General features: G+C 37.5%; 3 protein-coding genes across 4 annotated transcripts; 1 reads left to right on the top strand and 2 right to left on the bottom strand.

The window, feature by feature from the left end:
• Positions 1 to 1,672: 1,672 nt before the first annotated feature.
• LOC129320772 (histone-lysine N-methyltransferase family member SUVH9-like) lies at positions 1,673 to 8,333 on the top strand. Its single transcript, XM_054966365.1, has 2 exons — positions 1,673 to 3,880; positions 7,686 to 8,333. The coding sequence occupies exon 1, from the start codon at positions 1,782 to 1,784 to the stop codon at positions 3,813 to 3,815; it is 2,034 nt and encodes a 677-aa protein (XP_054822340.1). The 5' UTR covers positions 1,673 to 1,781; the 3' UTR covers positions 3,816 to 3,880; positions 7,686 to 8,333.
• On the bottom strand, positions 8,325 to 13,448 carry LOC129320773 (uncharacterized). 2 transcript variants are annotated; one of them, XM_054966366.1, is made up of 2 exons: positions 11,772 to 13,448; positions 8,325 to 11,688 (listed from the first exon to the last, which is right to left on the bottom strand). In XM_054966366.1, the coding sequence occupies exon 1, from the start codon at positions 13,224 to 13,226 to the stop codon at positions 11,793 to 11,795; it is 1,434 nt and encodes a 477-aa protein (XP_054822341.1). In that variant the 5' UTR covers positions 13,227 to 13,448; the 3' UTR covers positions 8,325 to 11,688; positions 11,772 to 11,792. The 2 variants fall into 2 exon arrangements, with proteins under 2 accessions (XP_054822341.1, XP_054822342.1); XM_054966367.1 differs by lacking the exon at positions 8,325 to 11,688 and having other exon boundaries at positions 11,832 to 12,018; positions 12,089 to 13,448.
• Positions 8,839 to 10,230, bottom strand: LOC129320384 (uncharacterized). Its single transcript, XM_054965812.1, has 2 exons — positions 9,748 to 10,230; positions 8,839 to 9,204 (listed from the first exon to the last, which is right to left on the bottom strand). The coding sequence occupies exons 1-2, from the start codon at positions 10,228 to 10,230 to the stop codon at positions 8,839 to 8,841; spliced, it is 849 nt and encodes a 282-aa protein (XP_054821787.1).
• Positions 13,449 to 15,495: the final 2,047 nt, after the last annotated feature.

Here is a 15,495-nt window from a genome sequence, read left to right as displayed (position 1 = left end):
TCTTTTTTGTTACAAAAAGGGTTACTTATGGTACTTTTGTCCTTTTCACTATCAATTGCTAAATAAATGTGAGCCACATCAATTTATACCATTAAGGATTATATGTAAAATTTTAAATTGAACACAAGTACTTATCTATATTAGCTTCAAGTCATTGCTGTTCACCATACTGTTTATCATGGGGTCCAGTCAAATACTAATGTGGCAATCCCTTGTTAATGTGTTATTTGTTAATTAGCACTACAAACCCTAAACTATTACATGAGTAGTACATATACCCTAAACTTTAAAATTTTGAGCAAATTACCTCCACTATTTATATATAAAATGTTGACTATTATATAGACAAAATTAGCATCAGCATGGTTTACCACGATGAATACATCATTAGCTATGGTGAACGACTTATAATTTTGTGAAATAATGTTTTTGCCCCCTTTTTGTAATGTTTTCTAAATAATTAGTATCTCATACTTCCGTATACTCTATAATTCTGATTTATTCTTATTTTAAATAATATTTATTTATTTAATAGTAAAAACTTATGATCCCATTTGAAAAGAAGTTTAAATATCAAAGGATTTTAATTAATTAGTTAAGTTGGGATTTAAATTCATTGATAAAATTATCAGCTTTTGCATTTATCGTGTGTAAAATCCTCTATTACTCAAACTTTTTTTCAAATGTGTTCCTAAATTTTCTCCATTAAATAGATAAATATTATTTAAAATAAAACTAAATTAGAGTTATAGAGTATACGAAAATATGAGATACCAATCGTTTGAAAAACATGGTAAAAAAGGGACAAAACACGTCATTTAACAAAATTATGGGTAGTTCGTCGTGATCAATGATGTATTCATTGTAGTGGACCATGCTGAGACTAATTTAACCTACATAATAGTCAACATTTTATACATAAACAATGAAGGTAATTTGCTTGGAATTTCAAAGTTTAGGGTCAAGGGTGCTACTCGTGCAATAATTTAAGATTTGTGATGCTAATTAATAAATGACACATTAGTAAAGGACTGCTACATCAATATTTGACTGGGCCTCACGATGAACAGTAATGACGTTAACAAAAAGATAATAGTGAAAGTAGTTTGCTATAAATTGAAATTTATGATCCATTTTGCACGTTTTAAGAGTTTAGGATTTAACATGCTTTTCAGGTAATACTTTAAAGTCCAAAATGTTCATTAACCATTCTAATAATCTTAACATTCTTTCATTAAAATTTAATTTTGGATCAATTAAATAATATAAAAAGTATAAAAACAAAGTGAACATTATTAAACAAATATTTTTTTAATAAAATGGAAAGGAAGATTAAAAAAACTCTTTAAATGTGATTGGCCAATTAAAATCAATTTATCAATTTAGTATATTTCTCTGATCATATCCATTGTGTGAGATTGTAAATGCCAGTTTAAGGTAATTAATTTATAGAGATGAGATATGATTGATTGCACCTAATTATTTTTTAAATGAAGACGTTTAAGTAAATTAGGATTATTAGACTTCGATTTTTAATTATTTAATAATTTATTTAATATCAATAAATTAATTTATCTTATTAAAACCGTAGAAAGCCTCCATCGGCTGACATCATAAACAACTCCAATAGCTCATCATTTTTGGCTCTCCACTTTACTTTATGGAACTATGGACTGAGCATTGTCCTCTCTTTTTCTCCTCCGTCTTAAATTCGCTTCAGAATGCGCCCAACATAGTTCTTCTCTTCCCCCCGGACTCTCTATGCTCTTTCACTATTCATTATGGCTTCTCTTCTGCCATTTCAGGACCTCAATTGCTTCCCTAACCCTCACACTGCTATCAGTAACGCCACTGATCCAATCAATGTCGGACCCACTCCCTCCTCGAGGACGTGCTTTCCAACACTGGTGCCCAAGCTCGAGCCTTTGGACGATTTGTTCGAACCCCAAGAGCAAGAGCAAGCCCTTGGAAACATCATTTCAACTCCTAACCCTGAGAATGCATCAGCTAATGCTTGCGCTGGAATCCCACAAGGCGTGCCGATGGAAGACCATGTATATTCAGAGTTCAATCGAATTTCTCAAATGTTTTGGGCAGCATTTCCCGACAATGTACAGCAATCCGGAGATGACAACGTTTCAAACTCAGATTCGAGGGCAATTGTTCCTGTACCAAAGGAGAACACCCAGGTTTCTTCGGTGGTGGTTGCTACTCGGAAGCGGAGCTCCCAGCGAGTTAAGGAACTGGTAAGGGTTGGCGATATTAGGATCGAAGACGAAAGGCATCATCGTGCCGTAGTCAGAAGGACCAGGATGGTATACGACTCGTTGCGCATTTTGACGCCAATGGAGGAGAAGAAAAGTAGTGATGATTCAGCTAAGCGTAAGCGGCCTCGAGGTGATACGCGTGCTGCCGCCATGTTGAGATATCGTGGGATGTGGCTTAATCGAGATAAGCGGATAGTAGGTGCTATTCCAGGCATTCATGTTGGTGATTTGTTCCTTTATAGGATGGAACTGTTAGTAGTTGGGTTACATTGTCAAACTCAAGCCGGAATTGATTATCTTCCCGCAAGCATGAGTCCAAATAAGGAGCCAATAGCAACTAGCGTTATTGTATCAGGTGGATATGAGGATGATATAGATGATGGTGACGTTATAATCTATACAGGACATGGAGGACAAGATGCTAAGCATTCAAAGCAAGTTGCTCATCAGAAGTTGGAAGGAGGAAACCTTGCATTGGAAAGAAGCATGCAGTATGGGGTTGAGGTACGGGTTATTCGAGGGATTAAACATGAGGGAAGTGCTTCAAGTTCGAACAAGGTTTATGTGTATGATGGCTTGTACCGGATTGCTGCTTGCTGGTTTGAACTGGGTAAGTCTGGTTTTGGGGTTTACAAGTATAAACTTTTGAGAATTGATGGGCAAGAAAAATTGGGTAGTGCAATTCTTAAACATGCTCGGCTTCTAAGGGTTGATCCAATTTTTTCTGATTCTACGAGTTGTTTTAGTCTTGACATTTCGCTCAACAAAGAGAATACTCCTGTTCGTCTCTTCAATGATATTGATGCTGATGATGGTCCTCTTCATTTTGAGTATCTTACAAGGACTAGTTTTCCTCATTTTGTATTTCATCAAAGTGGAAGTGCTACTGGCTGTGAGTGTGTGGAAAGTTGTACTGATGGTTGTTTCTGTGCTTTGAAAAATGGAAATGAATTTCCTTATAATAGAAATGGGATTCTATTAAGAGGGAAGCCAGTAGTTTTTGAATGTGGTCCATTCTGCCGTTGTCCTCCACATTGTCAAAATCGTGTGACACAAAAAGGGATGAAAGTTAGACTGGAAGTATTTAGGTCTAGAGAAACAGCAACAGGTTGGGGAGTTAGGTCCCTGGATGTTATTCATGCTGGTGCTTTTATCTGTGAATATACAGGGGTTGTACTTACAACAGGGCAAGCACAAATTTTGACTATGAATGGTGATTCAATGGTCTATCCAAATCGATTTCCTGATAGGTGGGCAGAATGGGGGGATTTATCTCAGATATACCCTAATTATATGCGTCCATCATATCCATCAATTCCTCCGTTAGATTTTGCCTTGGATGTATCGACAATGAGGAATGTTGCTTGCTATATCAGGCGCAGTGCAGCTCCAAATGTGTTCGTTCAGTTTGTTCTCTATGATCACAATAACTTGATGTTTCCTCACCTTATGCTTTTTGCAATGGAGACTATCCCTCCATTGAGGGAGCTCAGTCTAGATTATGGAGTGGCTGATGATTGTACAGGAAAGCTCTTAATATGTAACTGAATGATCTGAAAGGGGCATACAGCTTACAGTATGGTGAGGCTGAGTTTTGGGTATGTTGCCATGAGGTAAGTCTGAAGTCCATCATTTAACTTAATGTTTTTTTCTATTTAAACGAAGGTTCATGATTCAACATAGATGCTTAACCTAGCATGTTTTTGTATCTTAGCATTGTCTTTGCAGATTGATGACTTTGATTTATCCGTTCTCTCTTCTGTACTCTATTGTCCAGTGGTGCTGCTTTGCTGAATACGTTTTCTTTAAGAAACTCTGGAAAAGCTAACTGTCTTCACACTGAAATTTATTGCTTCCGAGTTTTATTTCTTCGCTATATTATGTTAGATAAAGTAGAAGTAGGTAAAGAATGTCAGGGAACAATAACACAATACTTGCCATGCTCTGTCGTTGAGGTGAGTTAGAATATTTAACTGACTACCTTATATACCTTGGATTAAGATTGAGAGGGATGTTATGCTTGTTGCTAGGAAATTTTCACACTCTTATATATCTTTTGCTCTTTTTCTACCTTCTATTTCCTTTTCTACTATCATGTGATGTTATTCATAATCAGGTCCCAGTGTCATTGTTAAATTAAACGACTCTGCTGAGGAATTGAATGCATTCAAGTATTTGGGTTATTAGTTTATTGTTCTTGGACAACTGATATTTAAACCACAAAGACGAGTTAAAAGTACTAGTAGCAAAATGTCTTTATAAAGACAAAGGGTTGGTATGTGAATAATGACACAACTAAAAAAAAACTTGTGCACTTAAGACGGTGTTACCCAACCAAATTAGGATGCATTGATTTTCTTATGCATTACTTTCCCTACTTCTGACTTTTCCTATTAACACTTTTATCTTACTTTTAAATTTGTAACCCACGTGTTTGATTTGGAAAAAAAGTGTATAAGTATCAAGTTTTCTCCGTGATATACTATGTTTTAGGCAAAAACTTCATGATGCATTTGACCTCAAGCAGCAGGAAGGTGGGAGGTCATTTTGTACATAATTTTAGATAACTAGAGATACTGAGTCCCATTGCTTCCATGCTGGTGGCCTTTATTATAAGGGAAAGCTATGTTGAATGCCGAAGGAGCTGCCTACAATGATTTTTCTAAGAAATTACCCATTCACCACAAATGTGATTAATTATGTTGGGAGCTGAACATTATTCTAGAGGCTATGTGGCTATGAAAGGAACGCAGTGTGCCAAGAGGTACCAGGAAAAAATAATCAATGCACTCTGATTTGATTCAAATAATATATTGGAGTTGTACTAGGTTGATCAAAGTAACGTTAAAATTTAACTGTAATATAAGAAATCCTTTAATGACAGCTGTAGGAATCATAGTATAACTCTGCTGTAGTACTATGAGATAGCCTATCCCTAGGCTGAGCACTTTTTTACTTCCTAGATTATTGACGATAAATCTTCAACAACCCAATTCCTAATGCAAACCCTAAATTTAATATCGTTTACATCCAAAATTCATACCCTAAGCATAACACCATTATCATATTCAGAAGAAGTGGATGCCTTTGAAAGCATAATCTATGTGGCATGTGGCAATTAAGAGTAAAATTGTATCCAGTAGAATGAATTGTATGGTGACGTTGGGATCAATGCTATTCATGTGAGCCCATGGTTATCCATCTCTTTAGTATATCTTGCCTTTTGTCCTCAGCTTAATTGGCAAGTTGATGATGGTTCTTGGTTTTACATTCATGGATAATCATGGTGTGGGCCTTCTTCATTCTTGTGCTTCCCCGGACTATCAATTTGTACCAAGCCTCTGCTGTCTCGTGTACTCTACAGATATTGATCTTTTTCCTGGATTTTGCATCTTTCTAGGAGTCTAAACGAAAGAGTTGTTGACCTCTTGGTATTTGACATGCTTGGCACTCTCTCTTTCTACTCTGCCTGGGAGAAGAAAAACATGGTCTTTAGGATTCCTCTGGTTTTCTGACTTAAATCTTTCCTCCGTTTTTTCTTATTTGCAATCCAAATGTGGAACCTTTCTCTTAACCAGGTCATTTTGGAAGGCTTAATCAACCACAGCACAAATTGCTCAGATCATAAAAGCATCAATGTTTATTGCACTTTTTGAGTCTAACCACTTCTTGTCTTCTTTGCCAAATGCATTATCTCATAATGATCATCATTATTAAGCAATTCCTCAATTTCCTTTGAACCTTGTGAGTTTAATTTTGGTTCATGCAAAATGTTTCTATGCCATCATGCATGAAGGGTAGATTGTCTTTGTCCTGATGATGTTCTAGTGCTTTGTGCTTGTCCCTACCTGCATCTATACTTGTGGTTTGTAGGGATCAGCCTTTAATCCTTAAGATTTTAAATGCGTTAAGCATATTTGTGGTATATAGTTCGAGTTTAACGAACAACAATTGGTCCAGATGGTTCAGCATTTGTTTTCTTTAAAAGTAAGATCATGAGTTTTAGTCTTGAAATGGCAAAAATTGCTGTTTGGAGAGCTTTACATTCCTGTGGTGTGATCTTGTTCAATCATGATTACTTGGGGTTCAATGTGGCTTCTAAAATCTGGTTGATATATTTAATAAAAAAAAAAAATAGTATGTCAAAACTTCAAGTTTTTTAGCGTGTTTGTTGATGCTTCCTCCCCAAGCTGTTTTAAAATGTATTTGGGAATAGACATGGCCATTTGATGTGGAAGGCTTCAGATATTCTCTTCTTCTTCTTGTTTTTTTTTTTTTTTTTAACCGCAGACTTCAACTATTGTTATAGTTATTCTCATGTGTAAATAAACGTCTGATCCATGGTCACTATTCTCCAATAGTAACAGGAAATAGTAATTACTTAAAACTGTTTGATATATATTATTGTTTAATGTAATATTAGAGGAGATATTAGCGTTATTAATTTTTAAATATATAACAATTTAAATCTTCTTTAAAAATTTAAATTTTTAATAAGAAGCTGACCGAGGAAATTAAAATTAAAATGTTATAAAAGAATTCTGAAATGAGTGAAACATGTGTAATTAAAATATTATTATGACTTACTAGTTCAGCTTAAAAAAAAATTGAAAAAGATCAGAACACAGAGAGGAACTAACATGAACTATTTCAAATGAACCAATTATAACATGAACTAACATCTATAATATAGATCTTCTCTATTATAAAATCCACTTGATCAGTTCAATTTAGTTTTGGCCTAAAATTGATTTGAACATTTGAATATCTCTTATTACTTCCAATGTGGAAATTTTCTGGTTTGAGATATTTGCATATAGATGCATGACAGACATCACTATTGTCAAGGTTTTTGGTCCATCATACGTGTTGCAACTTCAAATTTCAAGGATTTCTACCATTTTTTCAGTTGGTGCCAGACCGTGATTACTGAATATTACATTGTTTGGTACAGAAAAGTTGAAGTGATCTCCTTCGAAACTCCCAGATTCATTTGAACCTAAAATGTATATGGGTATTATGGACTTTTCTCTTTTATACCAATTACATGTCCTGATGCTCAAGGAAGCATGGTTGGAATAAACGTAAAACTCTAGTAGATTTACGTGGGGAATGTGTCTTCTTAAAGATTGCCTATGAGTACCAACGGGGTTTGGGTGTCTCCAATAAGACACAATGTATTGAATCAATATTAGAATATCCACTAAGAGAGGTGACCATATCATGCCTCAAATAGGATTGTCTCCAATAAGAAAATATCTATAAACAATAAAAAAAAAGACAAGATTGCCTGTAATATTTGACTTTTGATTACCTCTTTGATTTTCCTTCTCCAGCTCTTTGTTTTGCCGGTTTGATTTTTAGTTAAATTAATGATGATTTTCAGACATGCTGAGCTGAATCAATATTCTTTTGCAGAATCCCAGGTGAAGCAGAATGACTTGTAGACGGTTCCAGACTCACTAATCTAACTAGAAGCGTTGACTTATCTTTTTAGCTGATTCCGTTCTACCTGACTTTTTTTTTTTTTTTTCGTTTTTCGGGTGAAAAGCAGCATATGGAGTTTGAGGTTCAGATCCCGTGAAGTATCACATCCATGAAGTTGCCTAAAATGGAAGATTACAGACTGTCAGATTTTGCTGTAAAGGTGAAGATGAGGCCACGTGACTAAGACCATCCAAAACACATGGTGATATTTAAGGCGCTCTGTCACGTGACTTCATCCTGACCTTTCCAATGATCTGATGCACATAATCCTTCACTTCATGCAACTTTATAGATCCCTTATTTCTTGGGCTCTGAATGCATGCAGTGTCGTATCTTCTTGCTAAAACTTTTAGAGAACTTTATAGAAATTAGAATGTAGCTCGGCTGTATTTTCCCCTTCCCTTTTGTTTTTTTTGTATTGTATCTAATTAAGTCTACAAATTAGATCCCTGGATTCAGTTGTTAAATGCAAGGGATTCAAATTTCCAAGTCCAAGCTTGTACAGGACTAACATCGTGTAATAGTTGTCAGTGATCATGTTATGTTCACAAAATAGACAAACAATCCAGATTGATATCAGTCAAGATTCACTATTGTATTATTCAACTACTAACGGTGAAAAGTCAGTCATACTTAAGCTAATACAACTGAAAAGATAACGAGTACAGTGAACCAGAGAAAAAAAAAACTATAATAGAGGTACAGGAGAAGAAGAAGAATACAAAGGGGAAATAGAGAGGCATACAGGAAGTGATCTCTCACAAAAAAAAAAAAAAAAACAACTACACCCCTCTACAAGCCTTCCACTACCTCAAATACCTTCGTTTTCCTTGAGCTTCCACGTTTTCATCCTCATTCGGTTACCACGCCTAACAAACTCTTTTAATTTTTCTGCCAGTGTGGGACCCTTTAACACCTGTCCTTCTTGCTTTTCTTCAACCTGCATGGGCTGTGCACGTGAGGTGCCTCTCTGTGATGTTACATATCCTTCCCCATCAGGACTGACCTTGTCCTCAAGGTCAAAGGAAGGGTAGTGGTGTTGCATGTACTCGAAAAATTCCCAAGTGGGTTGATCAGTGATGTCTCATTGGATCAAGAATTGTTTCTTCCAATGGCCCTTAACCAACAGGTCATGACTTTTCAGCACAGCTATTGGGGAGACAACAGTTTGTAATTCATCATTGAGCAGCGGTATAGGAATGTACTGCTCATGAGGTGATCCCACGCATTTCTTCAGGAGAGAAACATGAAAGATAGGATGGATTCGAGCAGAATCAGGTAATTGGAGTTTATAGGCTACAGAGCCAATTTTCTCTAGAACTCGAAAAGGGCCAAAGAACTTGAGAGCTAACTTATTGTTTTGGCGTGGCTGGAGGGAAGTTTGTCGGTACGGCTGCAACTTGACAAATACAAAGTCGCCGACTTCAAAATGAACCTCAGTGCTGTAAGTCTGCATATTTCTTCATCCGTTGTTGAGCCTTGAGCAAATTACCCTTCAATAACTGAAGTACTTCATCCCTATTCTTGAGATGCTCGTGAACATCTGCAGGTACTACAGTAGGGAATGAATATGGAATCAGAGAAGGGGGATCCCTTCCATAGACAATCTTGAATGGCATGAAGCCTGTCAAAGACTGGTATAATGTGTTATACTAATACTCTGCCCAGGGAAGGAAAGTAAGCCACTGTTTTGGCTTATCAAAAAACAAAGCATCGTAAATACAGCTCTAGGCATTTATTTAAAGCCTCACGTTGATCATCTGTTTGAGGATGGTAGGCACTGCTCAGTTGGAGATTAGTGCCTTGTAACTTGAAGAGCTGCTGCCAAAAGTGACTAATGAAGACTTGATCTCGATCTAATACTATGGTCCGAGGGACACCATGTAATTTGACCACGTGATGCACAAAAGCCTCAGCAGCTTGCTGGCTGGCTAGTATATGAGGCATGAAGGGGTATAAAATGGCCATACTTAGAGAGCCGGTCTACGACTACCATAATGACTGAAAACCCCTTATGCACAGGCAACCCGGTGATAAAATCCATCGCAATATCTTCCCATACTTGCGCTGGAATTGGTAAAGGACTAAGTAACCCATTTGGATGCGTTTGAAGTGATTTTGCTCGCTGACAAACTTGGCATTTTTTGATATATTCAGCAACATCTTTACGCATAGCAGGCCAATAAAAGTGAGTGGCAATACAAGCTAAAGTTCTGTACAGACCAGCATGTTCCCCTAAGGGAGAAGAATGATACAATTCTAGTAACTTCTCAATACAAGCAAACAAAGAGGGATGGATGTAAATCCTATTCTTCCAGTAAAGCAATTCATCATGGACTGAGTAGTCGATCATGGAGCTAGGATCAGATTTGAACCTGTTAAGGAGATCCTTGATCTCTTTGGAATCTCTCACCTCTTGGAAAAAATCAGTTCCAACGAAAGGACTGGTTGGGTGATAGCCATATAGCAAGATCATGAGAGTGCATCTGCTGCCTGGTTGGTCTTGCCCGGTTTGTACTCAATGGTGAAGTGATAGCCCAGCAACCTTGGCAACCAGTTTTCTTGTTCACGCGTCTGAATGGTCTGGTCAGTTAGATGGCGTAAACTCTTTTGGTCAGTGCGAATGATGAAGTAATGACCAAAGAGATAGTGTTGAAATTTGGCAACAGCTTCAGTAATGGCATAGAGTTCTCATGCATAGGTAGATTGGGCTTGCATGCGGGGAGATAGCTTCTTGGAAAAATATGCAATGGGATGACCCTCTTGGGACAACACAGCACCAATTCCACATCCTGATGCATCAGTTTCAACAATAAATGTTTTGGAAAAGTCTAGCAAGGCCATAATTGGCACTTCTGTCACAGCTTTCTTTAAGTTTTCAAAAGCCTTCTGAGCCTCTTCGGTCCATGTGAAACTGTTTTTCTGGAGCAAGTTGGTTAAAGGCTGGGCTAATTGAGCATAACGATAAATGAACCGCCTATAATATCCTGTAAGACCTAGGAAGCCCCTCAACTGAGATACATTATTGGGAATACTCCACTGGAGTACAGCTTGGACTTTTTCTTGGTCTACTTCAACCCCTGCCTTTGAAACAACATGCCCCAAGTATTGGATTTTATCCTAGCCAAATGAGCATTTGCTCAATTTTGCATATAGGTGGTGTTGTCTGAGGCAAGAAAGAACTTGCTCCAAGTGCTGTAGGTGTTGCTGACAATCAATACTATAAACCAAAATATCGTCAAAAAACACTAATACAAATTTACACAAGAAAGGCTGAAAGACCTCATTCATTAAAGCCTGAAAAGTCGCTGGGGCGTTGGTAAGCCCAAATGGCATCACCAGCCATTCATAGTGGCCATGGTGAGTCCAAAATGCCGTCTTGTGCTGATCTTCTTCACTTACTAGTATTTGATGGTAACCGGACCTTAAATCAAGCTTAGAGAAATAACTGGTGCCATGTAACTCATCTAGGAGCTCATTAATAGTAGAAATAGGAAAGGAATCTTTAATGGTCACTGCATTGAGGGCCCTGTAATCCACACAGAATCTCCATGTTCCGTCCTTCTTCTTAAGCAAAAGAACTGGGGCTGAAAAGGGATTGGTACTGGGTTTTATAATTCCAGACGCCAACATCTCACTTACCACAGCCTCAATCTAGCTTTTCTGACTAAATGGATACCTGTATGGTCTCACTTTGACTGGAGAAACTCCGAGATTGTAGTGTAATAGCATGGTCGTGTGTCCTCTTTGGAGGAAGACCCAAGGGTAGACTAAACACGGTATGCTATTTTTGCAACAACTCCTTCAAATCTGAACGACTATCGTCAGGTAAATTCAAATTTGATTCTGCTAGCCCATCATCAATTTGCCTCCAGTCTAGTGTATACACCTCACCAATTGCATCAGTGTCACAAAAGCGCACCAAGTGATGTAGCTGTGACAATTCAAGAGAATTAGGGTTCTCCCCTTGTAAAGTTACCCAGCTATCACCAGTGATAAATTTCAAAAATGACTCACTGTAATTGGAGATGTGGGAACCTAGTGTAGCCAACCAAGTGGACCTAAGACCACGTCATAACTGGTGGCAGCTAGGACAAAAGCTGAGGCTCGTATCGGGTGGCCTTGAATTACCAAGGGTAAATCTCGTACCAGTCCATTTCCTTGTAAGAATTCATTGTTGCCAACTAACACTCTGAAGGGTGTGACTCGTTCCACAGCTAAATTCAAGTGGTTAACAATTCGGGGCTGAACAAAATCATCAGAGCTGCCACCATCCAAGAGAATGGAAACATTAGTCCCCAAAATCGAGCCAGTAAATCGGATAGTGCATTTACCTGGTGTGCCGTGGATCGTATTCATGGATAGATGGTGCAACTCAGCAGTATCCATCCTCGCTTCACCCTGTGTTTCCTCTTCCATCGAGTCTTCAATTGTTTCGTCTGGCTCATACTGAAGCATTAAGTATTGCCGATTCGGACAGTGATGAGTAGCAGAAAATTTTTGATCACACGTCAAGCAAAGTCCCTTTTCCCTCTTCAGTTGAATTTCGGCCGCCATCAGTTTCTTAATCGGAGCCATAGGTTTCGAATTTGGTGTTGGTAACAAGGGTGGTAAACTTGCCTTTGCTGTCACAGATGAACTCATGGGTGAGGTTCCAACCCCCGTCTTAGTGGCTGGACTTGCAGTAGCTCCTCGATTTTTTAAGAATCCCCAAGACGATGAGGAAGTCTTCTTATCCAGTAATCTCGCCAATGCTGCTGCCTTCGACAGAGTAAGAGGCTCTCTCGACATTACCTCTCGTCGCAAATCCTCTCGCAGCCCACTGATAAAACAGTCGATGAAAGCGTCAGCCATCACGCCCTCCACCCTATTGGCTAGAACCATAAATCGAGTATGATATTCTTGAACCGACCCGGTTTGTGAAAGCTTAAACAACTGGGCTCTCGAATTCTCGAATTGGGTGGGTCCAAACTGCTGCTCCACCGCCCAAACTAAAGCAGCCCACGTTGAAGCCTGTCGCATGTGATTCATCATCTGAAACCAGGGTATTATATCGCCTTCCATGTTTACTGAAGCAAGAACCACCTTTTGGTCATCAGTCATCTGATAATAGCTGAAATATTGCTCCGCCCTAAAGATCCAGTTCAGTGCATCGGTTCCATCGAACTTAGGAAAATTTACCTTCACAATTCTCACCTGAATCGAGTTCTGATTGGAGTTCGAGGATCCAATAGCGGAATTCTGCTGCAATTGTAGCTTTGCAACATTGCGAGATAGCTCTGCTAAGGTGTTATACATTTCATCAATGCGTTCATTCTTACGTGAGAGTTCAGTAAGTGCCTTTGCCATTTCATCAATACTACTATCATGTTTATCCATGTGTGTCGTATAGTCGAAATCCCTTTGATCGCTGAGCTCTTGCACCTTTGCCAATTCTCTCGTTAATTGAGAAATCCTAGTTCCTTCCGCCATCGGATTACTCTCAACGAGAGCACCTTTGTTATGTTCACAAAATAGACAAACAATCTAGATTGATATCAGTCAAGATTCACTGTTGTATTATTCAACTATTAACGGTGAAAAGTCAGTCATACTTAAGCTAATACAACTGAAAAGATAACGAGTACAGTGAACCAGAGAAAAAGAAACTGTAACAGAGGTACAGGAGAAGAAGAAGAAGAATACAGAGGGGAAATAGAGAGGCATACAGGAAGAGATTTCTCACAAAAAAAAAAAACAACCACACCCCTCTACAAGCCTTCCACTTCCTCAAATACCTTCGTTTTCCCTAAGCTTCCACATTTTTTTCCTCATTCGGTTACCACGCCTAACAAACTCTTTTGATTTTTCTACCAGTGTGGAACCCTTTAACACCTGTCCTTCTTGCTTTTCTTCAACCTGCATGGGCTGTGCACGTGAGGTGCCACTCTGTGATGTTTGCTACTTATTGTGTCATTGTGTGGGTTTAAAAAGTATCTTCTAAAAAAAATGCAGATTATTATATATTAATAGAGCAATCATGTGAATGAAAAGGGTCATTTTGGTCATCCATCTTTTTCTTCTGGTCGTGAGATTTTACTTTTTATAGCCTTTGCTTGTATTCCATGTCTTTTAGGGGCCCTTTTTTGGGTCTCTTCAGCAGGAAATAGGATCGGTTTGACTTCCTTTCTCAAGCAACTAGTTCATATGTTGTATTGTGACTTGAATAATAAAATTTTTAATCTTTTAAATTTATTTTAATTATCAACTTAATTTTTGAAGTTTAATTTTTATTCATTTGATTTTTTTTATCTTTTCGTAGATGATCTTAAGTTTTAAAATATAAGTTAATTTTTAAAATAATATAATGTATTAAATATATTGATAACCTAGCATGTATATATAGTTAAATATGAATAATTTAACCATCAAATCAGTTTAATTTTTATTAATATACTTCTTTATTTTGTGTTTTGCTCTCTTGTCTGCTAACGTTGTAATATATTTTCATCTTAACTAAAATCATTACTTGTAAGTATCATGTCATTCATGTCAGTGAATTTTGATAATGTTACCTTCTTTTTAAACAATGAAGATTAAATAAATAATCAAGACAAATTTAAGAGATTAAATTGATAAAAATTAATTTGAAGGACTAAATTAATAATTAAAACAAAATTGAAGCTCACATTATCTCCAAAAATGTTACCGAGGCACATTATTCAAAAATTATGAATAGAACAACTCATTTCCCAACAAAAAATTTTTGGCCATAAATCGTTGGGCGTCTAAAGTCAAAGCGCCAAATAATCTAGATTGAGCTAGATTAATCGGAGTTCTCAATTGTTTTTTTGGGTGAAAAATGGCACAAAAATTGAATGAAAAACAAATAATTCTTATTCTTTCAAAACTGAGATGCATTACACAGACAACAATGGCCCTATTTATAGTTCTAGAATCATGAAACTGAAGCATACAAAATAAAAGGGAGGTTACAGGAATTAAGGGGAAGTTACGAAGAGTTTATTATGCTTCATTATGTGACTTCCGTTTCTGCTCTTTTATTTTTTTGTTTCATCCTCCTCGGGTTGGGCAGAACTCGCGCTCGAGTCAAATTCATGATCTTCATCAACGTACGGAGATAGATTAGCAACATTGAAGGTGGCAAATACACCATAAGAACTAGGTAATTCCACCTTGTAAGCATTGTTGTTGATCTTTTACACTATCTTGAACGGACCATCAGCTCTCGGGGATAACTTAGCATTTGGTTGTTTAGGAAATCATTCCTTTCGTAAATGTATCCAAACCAAATCACCCACGTTAAAAGTTTGATACTTCCGATGCTTGTCACGTTGAGTCTTGTATCTCAAGTTCTGCTTCTGTATTTGTGCATGAACTTGTTTATGTAACTTCTTGATTTCCTTAGCCCTTTAGTCAGCATCAGAACTATATTGCTGCTTATCAAATGAAGGGGTCAAGTCTAGTGGACTAAGGGGACAAGTGTCATAAACAACTTCAAACGAACACTTCCCAATTGCTTGATTGACAGAGTTATTATAGGCAAACTCAACTTAAGCAAGAATGAGATCTCATTGCTTCAAATTCTTCCCCACGAAACTGTGAAGAAGATTACCAAGAATCCTGTTTATAGGTTCAGTTTGACCGTCTGTCTGGGGATGATTAACGCTGCTAAACTGGAGCTTAGTTCCCATCTTTTTCCATAGCGTCCGCCATAAGTGGCTGAGGAACTTCACATCAC

Source organism: Prosopis cineraria, unplaced genomic scaffold (assembly GCF_029017545.1).
Source record: "Prosopis cineraria cultivar Desert tree isolate PC_DT_omini unplaced genomic scaffold, ASM2901754v1 PC9, whole genome shotgun sequence".
Taxonomy (NCBI): domain Eukaryota; kingdom Viridiplantae; phylum Streptophyta; class Magnoliopsida; order Fabales; family Fabaceae; genus Prosopis; species Prosopis cineraria.
The sequence above is the reverse complement of the archived record's forward strand: the minus strand, read 5'-3'. Positions and strand labels throughout refer to the sequence as shown.

What these genes read in the sequence shown, in the direction of transcription:
- LOC129320772 (XM_054966365.1), top strand. Translation starts at nt 1,782, where the DNA reads ATGGCTTCTCTTCTGCCATTTCAGGACCTCAATTGCTTCCCTAACCCT.
- LOC129320384 (XM_054965812.1), bottom strand. Translation starts at nt 10,230, where the DNA reads ATGATCTTGCTATATGGCTATCACCCAACCAGTCCTTTCGTTGGAACT. An exon ending in AGGGGTTTTCAGTCATTATG is followed by an intron (nt 9,205 to 9,747) that starts GTAGTCGTAGAC and finishes AGAAATATGCAG; the next exon opens with ACTTACAGCACTGAGGTTCA.
- LOC129320773 (XM_054966366.1), bottom strand. Translation starts at nt 13,226, where the DNA reads ATGGCGGAAGGAACTAGGATTTCTCAATTAACGAGAGAATTGGCAAAG.